The sequence below is a fragment of the Manis javanica genome, chromosome 8 (assembly GCF_040802235.1).
Source record: "Manis javanica isolate MJ-LG chromosome 8, MJ_LKY, whole genome shotgun sequence".
NCBI lineage: Eukaryota > Metazoa > Chordata > Mammalia > Pholidota > Manidae > Manis > Manis javanica.
In genome coordinates, this window is record NC_133163.1 from 109,880,574 (window position 1) to 109,895,276 (window position 14,703).

Genomic DNA, 14,703 nt, shown 5'->3' on the forward strand with positions numbered 1-14,703 from the left:
ATCCACAATGGAAAATCACTCAGCCATAAAAAAGAATGAAATCATGCCATTTGTGAGAAACGTGGATGGACAAAGGGTATTATGCTAAGTGAAATAAGTCAGACAGAAAAAGACAAATAGCTTATGATTTCACTTACATGTGGAATCTAAACAAAACAAAAACAAATGAACAAAACAGAAATACACTCAGACACAAAGAGACCGGTGGTTGCCACAGGGGAAGGGTGTAATAGGTAAAGAGGATAAATTGGTGCAAACTCCAATTATAAAATAAATAAATCAGGGGGATGAAAAGCACAGCATAGGCAATACAGTCAACCATGTAATAACTTTGTGTAGTGACAGATGGTAACTATACTTATCATGGTGAGCATTTTGTAATGTATGGAGTTGCCAAATAACTATGTCGTACACCTGAAACTGATATAATGTTGTATATTAACTATATTTCAATTTAAAAAAGGCAAACTCCGGCAGTCTGCTTTCAGAGTCAGAGCATAAGCAGGACAATCTCTCTACAAAGCAAAGGGGACTTGGAAAGAGTGAACTAGGAATGCCCGGGAATCTGGGCAGGAGCTATCAAAACCCCCGCCGCACCGCCGTGTTTGCCATTCCTGTGCAATGCTCACCTGAGCATATTGGTGATATAATAGACAATCATTTTTAGCAGTTCAACAGGTTCTCTAATTCCTTGGGGTTTCTGGTTGTTGATTTTACAATGCAATTCAAAATACATTCACAAAATGATTAGCGCAGAAAATGACTAACTCTCTTTCCCTTCATTAGATATCTAATTAGAAATTTTCCTTATGTCAAAAGATACTACCACAGAAATAAATTATTTACAACGTGTCATGAGGTAACCACCTTCACCTGGTTAGAACATGATAGATAAATCATTAACATCAATGGCAAAAACAGAAGTCTCTTGATTTCACCACGACTAAAAATAAAATGTGAGGTAGAGCAGAGAGAAAGTCTCATGCAGAACAAATACTATATGCATCACCTACAAACACATACCATTGTATAGATGCCAGGCTGGACATAGGCCCAATCTGTTAATAAAATTAAGTTTTATTTGTTTGTTTCAGTGACTTCCATTGTATAAAGTCAATAAGACAGAGGAACAGACCCAGAGGCGAATGAAAAACCACTCTGGCACTGAAGCTGTACAAGATCTGGAATGGACTCCAGAAAAACGACAACTGAAAAATTAGCGGCCCTGTTTTTTCTTACTGCTCTATGTTTGTCATAAATAAACATCGGGGGTAAAAAGAAAACACGCACTGTTCATGCCTAAGTAAACACAGTGGTACTCAGACAATCAATTCAGATTTTATGGAATAGTACATTGCAAAGCTTCTGAATTGTTGGGGTATTTCACACGAAGCAGCCTCCACCCCAACCCCGGTCCTGCCGGGGCTGCCGTTCCTGTGCACTCACTTTGGTTTGCCACAGGAACCTACACGTGCCATTACTGAGATACTCAGAAAGGGCGGCCAGTTTCTTGGGCCGAATGAAGGTGCGTACGGTTAATGCCTGGGTCCCTGTCCACGTCAGACAACACCGAGGTGATACACAACGCACAAAAATCAAGTTTGCTTGGAACTCCTGGTAGGGGAGCCCCACTTTCTATGCCCCTTCGTCAATGAGGCCCATGCCCTCTGGCCGGGACAAGAAGGTGTGAACACAGGGCAAGTGCATTGTGACAGCAGCGCAGCCACACCAGCTGGGTTTCCTTGGAAAATCAATGGGGTGACGCACGTCACGGGCAGACCACGCTCTTCCCCAAATCCGGGGATGACACAGGCCATGTAGTCAATTTGATTTTGTTTTATGTATTCAATTAATTTAACTTTATTTTGAGGGAGGGCACATTGAGAAAATAAAAGGGCCTTTATTTTTCTTGGTATTTCAGAACCCTAAGGCTTTGAGGGTTACCACAGAGATGAACAATTCAAAACCCCCATTATGTAGCAAGCCCCTCATTCCTAAAAGGCAGATGATTTTTTTTTTAATGACTACACGGGCTCGGTGGTGTGCAGAAATTTCAAGCTTCACCAAGATGGGGTCAATGTGAAGCATTTGTACATGTAAAAGGGGCAAGTGTTTCAGTGATTAACAGTAAAACAAAGATTTAAGGAAATTAGAAGGTGGATTTCCCTGAAGTCTCTCTAGTTATTTGTGCCTGAAGGTGATTTTGTATTTTACGACATTATATTTTCTAATTTCACTAAAGGAAATCTAACCAAATTCATAGATTTTATTTTTTGCCTCAGACTCAAAACGCTCCAGGGCTAATTCAGGCCTGGCTCACTGGCAATCAGCTGTCTCAGAGGTCCCCTGCATATTTAAATAGCTTCTCGCCTGTTTATTTTGCACTGTTTTATCCTGTAAGCTGTCTCAAGGCCCTTCCAATATAAGCAGGAGGATTTAAATCTTAATAAATTGAAATTTGAATAACAGAGCCAATCTGGGTTTGGGGGTCTTGAATGATTAAGATAAACATCTCTATTTCCCATTCTCACAATATACATGTGCTGAACACATTGCCCTGAGATCAGTGTCAGTAATAATTAAAAGAGTAACAACAGCAATAAGAGCAATAATATGTAGATCAAAAATAGCACTTTTCAGGTTATAAAGACTTACCATTACAGTTTTCCATTCTATCTTTAGAATACTTCTAAAAGTTAGGAAGAGCAGGTGTTATGTCCATTTTATACAAGAAGAAACTGAGTCACTAAAGATTAAGACATGCCTAAAACAATAGGGACAAGTGGCGGAGCCAGGACCAGAACTTAGGTCTTTCCAATAGTCTTGCCATAATTTGGCCAGATGTGTCAACATTTGTGTGCCAAGAATAAGGCTTTCAATCACATTCTGATTAAACTTACTGGAAATGCCTTCTTATAAGGCTTACAACAAGGACATTACAGAAGTCTAAATTCATCTCTCAGAAAAGATAATCGAAGAGATTCTTCATCAGCTCAATCAATTCTGCAACTGGAAGTGATGACCAACACTCAAAAATCCCTCTAGCCTCCTGTTATTTTGATGGACGGCATAAAAAATATGTATAATTTCCTTCTTTGTAATTTGACACCAGGATATCTATTTAGCTCTGTGATTTCTCATCACTCAAAGTGGCAAGGAGTTGAATTTTTAGGCAGAGTAAAAGTAAAATCACAAAAATATAGCCTAACATTAATAGAAACAACAACAATTAAGAAGGCTTACCTTGCAGCCTTCACATGTAATGACACCATAATGGATTCCCGATGATTTGTCTCCACAGATCTTGCAAGGAATAATTTCAATTTGAGCTGCAACAGAAGCACGCACCCAGTTAATTACATTTTCTTTTAAACACCTTATAAAAGCGTTCCCTGATCAGCATTTGTATAGTGAAAACTAATAACCTGCTAAACATTATACTGCATTAACTATTCATTGCTGAACTGTGAGGGTTCCCCTAGAGCCCTGGACTAAATTATGGCTGCTCGTTATATAATAGCTTTCGGGTTATTAAAATGGGTCATTTGAGAAGGTGTTTAAGAACCCGCAAGAAGACTGGAATCAGCATTTCAAAGCCTTCAAGAACTGGAGAGTTCGCAGTTTAGGCCTCAGAGAAAAGTGGGTCCTAAAATGTTTCTTCCGATCTCATTTTCCATCATTATTTTTAAAAGGTCATAAATCTGTCTTGGCTGAGCACTGTAGCTCGACTGGTACAGAAAAATGTACTCCAGAAAGTCAGGACAACTTAGGAAAATGATTCAATTCAAAATACTCATAAATTATATGTGATGATAAGTTAGGAATTCCTTACTCATCTTCTTTTAATTACTGTGGCTGCCATGTATTAAAAATTAGTCCATTTACATATGATCAAAATCTTTCAACCATAAGGTTAATATTCTATCTGAATTCAATGATAATGAATCCTGACAAATAGAATATGTAAGCTTCTGAGTTCTTAACGTTGGCAATTGATTTCCTGGTACAGCGTGCATGTGTTTCTACCTAACTGATTACTTAAAGATGCCTCATGCTGGAAGACTAACCAAATAATTAATAGATCACACACCAAAGTTCTCAAATATGACAAAGCACATTTCTGAGCAAACAGTACATCTCAAGCAGACTTGGAAAGAGCATCATTAAGGATTAAAAAAATAACCTAAGTAATAGAATAATTAGGCAAAACCAAATACTTGGACCACCTATTACATATAATCTACATGCAAAATAAAGAAGACCAACACTAAATTGTATATACAGGATGGCAAAGCTCACCAGTTCACCTGGAATGTTCCATTTGCTAAATTTATTTTACATGGTTTTCTCTACAGAATATCATGTCAGACTATTAAGTCACCCACACAAATGGAACTGCAAGTACCCAAGTGCATTTATTTCATTTTTGTACAGCCCCTCTGTACCCCATGCCTTACACACAGCAAGTTCTTGCCTAAGAAATATGTTGCACTATGTAAGTAATACACATGTACATACAGCCCACTCTTTCTTCCAGTGCAATTCCTTATCCTGGGATAATTTCCACAACCACTTACTTTGGATTTGGTGCGATGCTATATTCAATATTTAGAGCAAACATTAAATTGCTGGATTTAATGTCATTGTAAAGCATGTGTACCTGGTAACTTCAAGGGAACTAGTTCCAATACTGTGGTGATTTCTGGGAGTGCAAATCCTTTTCTATCAATCACTAAGAGTCTTGGCATACTGAGTTTCATTGTCCAGATAGAGATTGTTCAAAATCTCACATCCAATGTATTTTCCATAATCCTGAAGCTTGATAATACCCAAGTCATGGTGTTTTTTACACTAATATATCTATTCTGAATTATATGGTATAAGATCACATTTAACAAAAATGGTCATCTCCAAGTTGGCTTCCTCATTTTATAGCCTAGCTTGACTTCTTCAAGGAAAATTCTTTATAAAGCCTGAACTTGAATAATGTTTCACACTTAGGGCCCCTTTAATATTTTTAATATAGTCAAGGCAAAGTCTGTGCCACAGATTGTCTTTAACTCTAGAGAGATAGTTGTGCCCAACATTTTCAGACACTCACAAAGGCCAAATGGTAGTACAGAGGCTGAAAGGTGTATCAGCTGAAAGTTATTGCCTGGATTTTCCCTGATGAATTAACTAGTCTGTAATAGTCTAAACCAGCCTTCCCCACCCCAACCCCTAAGGAACAGAATAATTGGGCAACACAAAATACTTGGACCATCTATTAAACAAGATTCATATGTGCAAGAAAGAAGACTGGTTCTGAGCTGCTTCAGCTTATGTCTCAACTCAAGCCATAATCACAGAAATCAGACTTAGACAATCCTTGTTAGGTCCTAGAGTTTAAGTCAGCATCAAAACCAGCTGAAGCAATTAAAGCACCACTAATGGTAACTTGGACCACTCAGGAGTTATCTTCATCCCATCATAACAGTGGGGAGACCAACCATATCTATTTAGTTCTTTGTAAGACATGAAGGACCTGGACAGGCCATATGGGGATTGCTGGGTAAGACCGTATCTGGATCAGATGCAAAACAACGTATTGCTCTTCTGTCGGCCTGGTCTCCTGGTGGATTACCCACAAGAAGTAAAATGATGTTTAAGGCATTGAGCAAAATGCCTGCTAATGGCTCCTGTAATGCTGCCAGTGATATGGAGGGGTCTGCTCACAATGGGGGTGCCCTGTGCCATCCTGGTCCGGCACTTGTGCCCTTGGAATGAATGGCTCCTGGCTTGGCAGGGGAGTGGGGGGTGGTGGTGGAGGTCACTGTGGCACAAACCCAGAGTGTGAACAGGACCTACTGGCCCGAATCAGGCCCCCAAACTCGTCTTCAAGGGTCTCTCGGATCTGGGGGGCACTCAAGCTGAGACATATTTCACAAAATTTACTGGGGCCAAGATGTTTAGTATGAATGGACTCACTGTAGATTGACCTATATTTTCAAGCAGAGGGCCATTTGTATAGACTTTTGTGTGCCTCCAGCCCCTCACTATGTTTATGCTTAGTTTCAGTGGGCAATGTTGGCCAAAGAAATCAGAATTAGTTAGAACAGCTTCACTAGGACTGTCACGGTAAGATGACGGAGGGTTCTCTATAGCAAGGTTCAGGTATTCTGATTGGTTGGGATAAACTACATCACTAGCTCACGCCTGGGTGGCTCTCTTATCTCAGATGACAATGTCAGTGACAAGTGCTCCTTAGGAAATGACTAAAATCTATCTACTCCAAAAAGCAAACCCTCTGAATTTGATCTGATCACATGTGTGGATATTTCCAAAAAGCAAACATTTGCAGATTGGAGCAGGGCACTTACTCAACTTTCCATTTAATCCAACAATGTACAAAAGCCACCTCCTTCCACCTTTTGGTCAACTTGTAGAATTCAAATGTATCAATGAGAAAAAGAATGTAGTCAATGCCTTGCAAATTTTTCAGAAGGAAGACAGTTTAGTTCCAAAAATTTGAGTTTTCATAGCAGTAAGAGAGAAAAGGACAAAAAGCCCTTTGCCCTTTGCTTTCCATTCCTGAGGCTTTTTCCATTTTCTAACAGGCAGTGTTGTGTCTTTTCAAAGTAATCTTCCTTAAACACAAGTTATGAGTCTTGGCCCACGTATATACTGCACACATTAACTCAGCCAGCATTTCAAAGGATGAGTTCTGTCAGACACCACTGCTGTCACAAGTATATTGATTAAATTAGTCCACATACATATTCATTGCAGCAAAGAGGTTTATTGTGTAGTGGAATATCTGAAGCAAGACGCACACATACAATCACGAATTGGCTTGACAATGAACAATCTCGCTATGAAAAATTCTAATTTGCCCACATTTTCAGCTCTATTGCCTAAATAATTTGCTCTCTCATGCACCCTAAGTAATTCAAGCAGGCGCTCCACACCTGCACAGGCAAATTTCTGCAGTTTCAAGAAGCTGACAACAAGTGGCAGCGGGGAGTCAGGAAATCCTGGAACGCAAGGGTGCTAATTAGCCAAGTGGTCCTTGGACTGGGCTGTCGTTTAGCACTGTATTTCTGTAAAAGCTTCGCTTTTTACTTTTAATTATAAAAGGAACAAGAATGTAGACAATGGCATTCTTAGCACTTCATTTATTCCTCAGGACCTATTTTGGGAGATACCAGTCCAGAGAGAAATGCCCATTAACCCAAAGAATTAAAGAATATCATTGTACAAGAGTTGTACCCATCACTCCATTCTGTGGGTAAATCATGATTTCTCAACGATAATCTAATGAATTTATAGAAATTAACAATATCTAACATGTATTTGGGCTTGTAATAGGTCAGGCATTACCACATCCCCTCCTGCAACCACCCTGGGAGAGGTAGGTGGTACCGTCAGCAGCATCCCCATAAACTGAGGCTCAGAGAGGCTGAGTCACTCACCCAAAGTTAGAGAGCTAGGAAGAGGTGACACTGGGACTTGGTCTTTTTATCTAATTCAGAAGTTTAGTTTTGTTCCCCTTCCTCACCATACCGCATGACCAAGTTGAACTGTTCCAGTAAATAGCAAACATTAGGAACATACTGCTCTTGGTACGCAACCATTAAGTGAAGATCAAAAGACACCTCATACGGAGCTTGGCTAAACTTACTACTCAGAACTCTTTCTGGGAGTTCCTTGTCTCATGTATAACTGGAAGTCATCATTAACCTTCTAGACCATTCTTCTCAGCTTTACAACATTTTGAGTAGAGCTTTTTGACCTTAAACTGATCAATACCAATATTTAACAATTCTTAAAGGCTGGGCAAATTCCTTAACCTCTCTGAGCCTCAGTTTCATAGTTGAAGATTCAATGGTATGCTGTTTAAGTGATGCAGCACACATGTGGTTATTTTACCTATGTATTCTATACAGATGTATATGCATACCACACAGTTCCTGGAAATACTTGGCACTCCATAAATAGCTGTTGTTATTATTGCTACTGTTGATAAGACATCCTGCCTTATAGTGAAATGAAATTATTTTCTCCAGATTTTAAGCTCTCTCCAAAGTGGGATAGAGAAAAGCTGCTTATCCTCCAAATAATATGACAGGCAGTTCCCACCAGCTACCACAGCAATCCTTCACAACTGGCGCCTCACGGCCACAACACAGCACTCTACTGCAGCCGGTCATGGGGTGTGTCACAAGGAATTTCTTACTAATAACAGCTTTTAAAAAGCAAGGTTTTTTTTTTTATTGGTTCATATAAAAAATAAACTAATATGGACCTCAGGCTACCCCAATAATATCGTTCACTCTAGCTCACTTGCACAACCGTATACTTTCTTGAATTGGACTCAACAGATTGAGGTTAACCGCTGGTTTGCTAGGAAATGGTCAAACCTTGGGGGCATGCATGAGAGTGTCACACATATCAATGTCCAGCAATTCTGCGGGTCTTGCAAAAATGGTCAAACTATTGCTTTAAAAACACAACCATCTTTTACACTAATCTGTCGGTGATTTTTTTTTTTTTTCTGGAGGGCTGAGAATACGGATGACTTTTGACTTGTGATGTTACATATTTCTCTAATGTTTGAATTTTTTACAACCAGCGTGTATTACTTTTGTAAGCAGAAAAACCAATAAAGATTAAAAAGAAAAACCCTAAGGCATTTGATTTTATTTTCAGTACAATGGCTTGAGTCCTTTATGGATTAGTCACTTTATTTTATCCCCAGTTTAAAACTGCTAGGGTATTAAAGGCTTCTGCAGTCCCGATGGCAGCCTGGCCTGCATGTTAAGGCCGGCTGGTGGGGAACGGTGGGGTCTTCATCTGCTTCCCTTGGGGGGGCTTCCCTTGGGGGGGCTTTGGGAGCTCCTGGCTTCTAGAGTTTTGTGGCCTTTCTGGGTCTAGCCACTTCCTACTTCCAAGGACACTGTGCCCTGCCTGATGGAGCCCAGCCAAGGGGGCAGAGGAAGGGGCTCAAATTCACCTGCTGTGAGACCTACTGCAGAGCAGCTATTAACAGCCTGGGGCAGCAGAGCCTTTTTCTAATTTGTCTGCCTGGGTGGGCGCCTTTTTCCCAAGCCATCCTTGCAGAGGTGGTTCCTTCAGCGTGCAAAGGTGCTGGGTGTGCTAGCGGCGGAAGCTCTGGGAGCGGACTGCTTTCTCTCCATTCTCACTGCCGCCATTCGAGGCCCCGGGCCACTGGAAGGATTTGCAGAGAGCCCTCTCCATGGCAGGAGGGGAACAGACAGTGGGTTTCCAGCAGTTTGGCACCTTCTGCTGTCCTGGACCCGTGAGTTGGAGTATAGCACAGATATGTTCCATAGTCCAGGTGTGTTCAATGGTCTTCCGGGGTGGGGAGGCAGGGAAGGCCGAGTTCTAGCTGCACACACAATGCAAACTGATAATCAGCTTGTGCCCCATTTCGTCTACTCAATGTAATACCAGTGTGCTTCCCTGGTATACATCTTTTCTTCCACTGATTTTGGATTTTTTTATGATAGTACTTGATCCTTGCTGAACATCATGAGAGCAATTAGCCTCTCTAATTAGAAAAGCTCTGCCCCTTTGGTAGAACAGTCTCATAGTCATTTCTGGGAACAATAATAATGCCTGATATTTGCAGAGTTCTATAATAGTTTTTTAAGTTTTTGTTCTCATTAGCTTGTCTAGATTTTGGTGCTCACAACAACTCTGAAGTAGGCAGATGGGTATTGTTATCCCCATTGTACAGATGTGGAAAATGAAGCTCAGGAGGGTTAAATGGCTTCTTCTCTATGTCTAGATTTCCCAGGGCTTAAGGGTAGAAACAGCCACCAAAAAAAGACTTGGTGTCTCTCTTCTGTTCAAGATTATATGATGCCTTTAGATTTATGTTATCATCGATCTGTGGCTTTACACAGGAGAGAAAGAGCTGGAGGTTGACACAGCTAAGAAGTGAAGCCAGCAATACTTCCAAGTCTCCCTCCGACCCTCAGCTTCCTGGGTGGCCTCAAGCAACTCACTTACACCTCCACTTCCTCCATCTATAAAATGGGAATAATTCTTACCTCCCAGGCAGGTGATGGTAAATGAATAGTTGCAAAGCTCTTTGAAGATGAAAAGACCTATATATACAGGAAGCTTTAGGAAGCTTGGCATATCATCCTTGGCAAGGACCAGGACGCCATGCCCTCACTACCCACAATAGGTTCTGCTACAAAAAGAATAAAGAAAAATAGAAACAACTATAATTTTCATCTGCTAGCTAGACTCATTTAAGTTTGTTTTTTTTTTAACTGTTGAGTTGTCAAAATACCCTCCTGAGGGACTAATGAGTCTAGATGTCACCATCTTTGTCTTGTAAAATAAGAGCACACAGCTAGAGAAGTCACCTCTCCCTCACAGCCCTCACCGGCAGTCACTGAACTAAACTTTCACCAGGGCTTGTGTAGTCTTGTGGGGGCATCAGGGAAATGGCACGATTCCCACTAGTTAAATGTAATAAACGTATGTGTCACCGTCTGACATCCTGAGCCTTGGTATTAAGTTGATATCAGACTCAAAAATCCTGTCAAATTACAGCCATTAAAAAAAAAAGTCCTGCACTTAATTCTGCTCTCCCCTAAAACTCCTGCACCTTACCTACTATTTAAAGCCACCTCTTACAAGCTTTGTGGTTTCTGCTGAAAACTTCACAGCTTTTTTAAAAATTATTTTTTAATGAAGTGTTGTTTAGTCTTGCCAGAACACACACACATAAACACACCTCAGTCACAAGGTCAAGCATTTGCAAACTACATTTAAAAATAAGACAAAATGGGAGATGACCATTTCCTTCAATCTTTATACACGTAAGACTTAGGTACATTAGAGTTTAAAACACTCGACCAGAAAGCCCCATGGGAATTCAGAGAAAGCTGAGCTGTGTGTGCAGGAAATCTCTGAAGAATGAGCAAGACAGGCGCATCTTCTCAGGGGACTCTCTGTGAATATGCAGGGAGTTCTGACAGTGGGAACTGCATATTGATCCTCCGGAGTATGTTTCTATCCCTACTAGATGAAGTTTTCCAGAGAAACTGACTCACATTCCCTGATGCATGTATGTATCTGTTTTAAAAACCCAAATGAGCACTTTTGTCCCTAGACAGGGAAATACTGTCAGATCAGAGAGGAAAAAGCTTTTTCATATAAAGGAACAGTGGGTGGCTTTGATTTTTAGATCCAGTTCTTCTAGAATTCTCCTACTACACAGTAATGTACAAAATGCCTAATTTTAAAGCAAATGATTCTATACCTCTTTTGGTGACTGCCTGATAATAAACTAAACCCTGAAAAAAACAGTGGAACATCAAGAAAAGCAGCTTCCTGGTACTCAATTTTACGCATCTAGTGGGCAAATCCTGAATAAATTCTCACCCATACAAGATGGTACCATTAAGATCAGCAAGGCAAATAAACACTTTTTTCTTTTTTGTCTTTCCTAATGTAACCTCTCTATTGCCTTTGTAAACAATGAAACACATTTGTTGTTGACAATTTGTGGGGTTATGTGAAATCAGGAACCAAGACTAAGGTAACTGCCATTGGACCAATTATTCTCAGTTGGGATAAGGTCCTCTAAGATTCTAGAATTAACTACATTGTTTCAATACATAGTTGTTAAGGATTTTCTAGAACCTTGTGATCAGAAATACCTAATGAAAATTCTTCTCTTGAATCTCATAGGGTAGGTTAACTGTCATTTCATATTGGCAGGAAAAAGAATCCAATTGTACTTTACCAAGTGGTCAGACTATGCTCAAGGGAAATTCCTAATAACTTCTTTTCCAACAATAGGGCTGTGTCCCTTACATAACTCTGGATAATATTAGGCAAAAAAAATGTCATTGGACTCACAGAACTGCACCTAATCTTTTCTAGTGATCAACCTCACTCTAGATACTAATCCTTTTTTCACATTAACAAGAAAAATTGTGCCACATTTAGGTATAGCCTTCCTTTGGTCACAGATGAGCAGTGGGGTCAGCTCTTTGCTTTCATCATCTGAAGTCTGGTTTTCACAACAGAAAGGAAGAACATCTTTAAAACCAAACCAAACTTGAAGATCTTATCTAGTTTCTTCTTAACCAAAAACATCAGAATTACTCTTACAGCATGTATAAAATAATCTTACATTACACAATTACCCCAAAATTCTCACACCCAATCCTAAGAGATAACCACTTAACTTTACACCTGCCTTGCACACCTCAAGCTATACCCATTGTATAATCTTGGTATTTCAATTCATAAACTTTTATCTTTTTAATATGTTATAATAAGGAGAAATTAACAAACTTGATGATTCAATGAAAATTCCAAAGACTGAAAAATCTACCAATACTGAAATGGGTTTTATAACAAATAGGATATTGATATTGCCTAAATCTATTTGTTCTATGGCTTTATATGAGTTGGACTCACTGTACGCCTAGCATCTAGCATCATAGCTTACTGAATAAATCAATCAAAACATTGTTTCCTCAGAATACTTCACAAAGGACCAAAGTCTTCTGCATAAAAAGTCAGCCATTGACTGCCAATTCCAGTTGTACAATTATATGACCTCCTAATGGGGCCATCACAAAAATTAGCTGGAGGAAGACGATGTGCAGAAGCGGGTCAGAACAGTAAGAATTCAGACTAATTCATGAATGCTCACTAGGTGAAGGAACCCACTGTTTCTTTCCATTAGCGTGGATGGGTTCTTTGAAGATCAGTTACTGCTCACTGGATAGATTACATAATTTAAGAAAAATGCCCAACCAGATTCATGGCAAAAGATTGGAAATAACTTGTAACTTTAAACCTTGAAAGTACATTTAAATCCCTCTATATTAAGCCATAGAGGACTAAAATGATAACATATTCATAGTCACGGGACACAGACTGATGGCACCAGAATTTTCTTGGTCCACAGATCATTTCAGTGTGCGAGAAGGGTTAAGAGGATCATCCTATGGCCCAGATCTGGCGCCACCTTTGTGTTGTTTCCACTTCACAAAGCCTCCCTTGAATTAATAGGGAGAATGGACCCTTGGACAAAAGACCAGGGAATGGTCTGTTTTATACTAAAAATCACAAGCAAATCATTCAGACTTGCCAGAAGCAGAAGTACAGATGTTGTTAATTATTTTAAGACTGCAAGGTCCTGAAGGACCAGTGTCCAACTCCTAGAGGAAAAATTCTACTAGGTTCCCCACCTCCGATTTCCGTGACACAGCCAGTGACATTTGAACATTAGTTATGGGAGGTTCTAAGTCTTCAAATACATCACGGATGTATTTCTGGATTGCATTTCAGTGTTTCTTTAAATTCTCTTTTATAATGTTTTTCTAAGACCACCAGTGCAGCCAGGCGTAGGGATGGCCAAACGACCTGAGGCATTTTTTCTGACTACCTCTCTTAATGCATGCCCTTTAAGCTTATTAAAGAAGTATTTCCACTCTTAATTGTAATGTAAAAAGTCAGCCAGAGAATGGGTAACAGTATTTGCTGATAACTGAAGCACAGTTGTTTCTGTCTATTCCCAAAAGCAGGCACTGGTGGTTGTTTCTTCGTAGGAAAGGGAAATACAGAAAAAGGCAATAGAGTCTTAGGGATATTAAAATAGTTGTGAGACATGAATAGAAGGACTACTGTGGACCAAGCTAAGAGATTGTCAGATTTATTTTAAGAAGGTCTGACATCTAGGCATCAATTCACAGACTATAATACCTTATAAATGTTGGGGCATTTTTTCCAACAAAAAGAAGCATATTATCTTGGGTGTTTATCTTGAAGCTACCTACTTATATGTAAGTCATGTGCTAGAGGTGAGGTAAGAATGCCATAGCCCTGTAAAAATATAAAATAAGGTTCACAACAGTGTCCTTCTGATTTCGTTTTCAGTTTCTGCTCCTATAGTCCAAAGAGCCTCTTTTGCCTGAGGACAAATGCTTCAGATGACATTCTATGACGGTCCTGCGCAAACTCCTATCAGCTATCCAGCATTTGGCAATGTGTGTCTTCATCACTTAAGATATCTTGAGTGAGTGAGTATGACATTATCACTGGAATAAGTGAATCTATCTAATTTGCAGTAAAAGTGTACCATTCACACACGTTGGTGCTTCAGCATGGCAAGGTTTTGAAATCCACTTCACAAGAGATGGCAGCACATTTCACATCAGATGGAAACACTGACTGCTAACAGCTGCTACAGGCACATCTTACTGTCGCAGCCGGAGCTCAGAATAGGAGGTCTTTTTTAATGCCAATGGCTGCTACTGTCTTAAAACTCACACACACACACACACACACACACACACACACACACACTACACATTCCACATGTCCATCCAGCTGCGAGTCCAGCCACACAACGAAGCACCTGGGATGGAGAGAGGGTCCACAGAACCCACTACACACTTCAACATTTCATGGTACATTAGCTTCACTGTATATGAATTAAGGATGGAAATGAAAACTTTTTGAAAGCAAATGAAAAAAAAGAAGTAAGTAAAATCTTGAAGGTAAAGTGTACAGGTTCAGTTTACAAGCTCTAGAACCTAGGGTTGAGTCTCTGTCCTGTCACTTAAGAGCTACGGGGACTTGGGCAGCTTTCCCAATCTCTCTGTGCCTGAGTTCTCTCACTTTTAAGATGGTCCCTCCTCATTGTTACAGAGCACCCAAATA

At 40.0% G+C, this 14,703-nt stretch overlaps 1 protein-coding gene across 2 annotated transcripts in view; it reads right to left on the reverse strand.

Annotated features, from left to right (window-relative positions):
- The window catches only part of RORA (RAR related orphan receptor A), a 674,793-nt gene that overhangs the window by 29,327 nt on the left and 630,763 nt on the right, over positions 1-14,703 (reverse strand). For both annotated transcript variants that reach the window (XM_037004228.2, XM_037004229.2), the window contains one exon: positions 3,244-3,329. In XM_037004228.2, the coding sequence (XP_036860123.1) occupies positions 3,244-3,329 (86 nt within the window). The remainder of the gene's footprint in view (positions 1-3,243; positions 3,330-14,703) is intronic.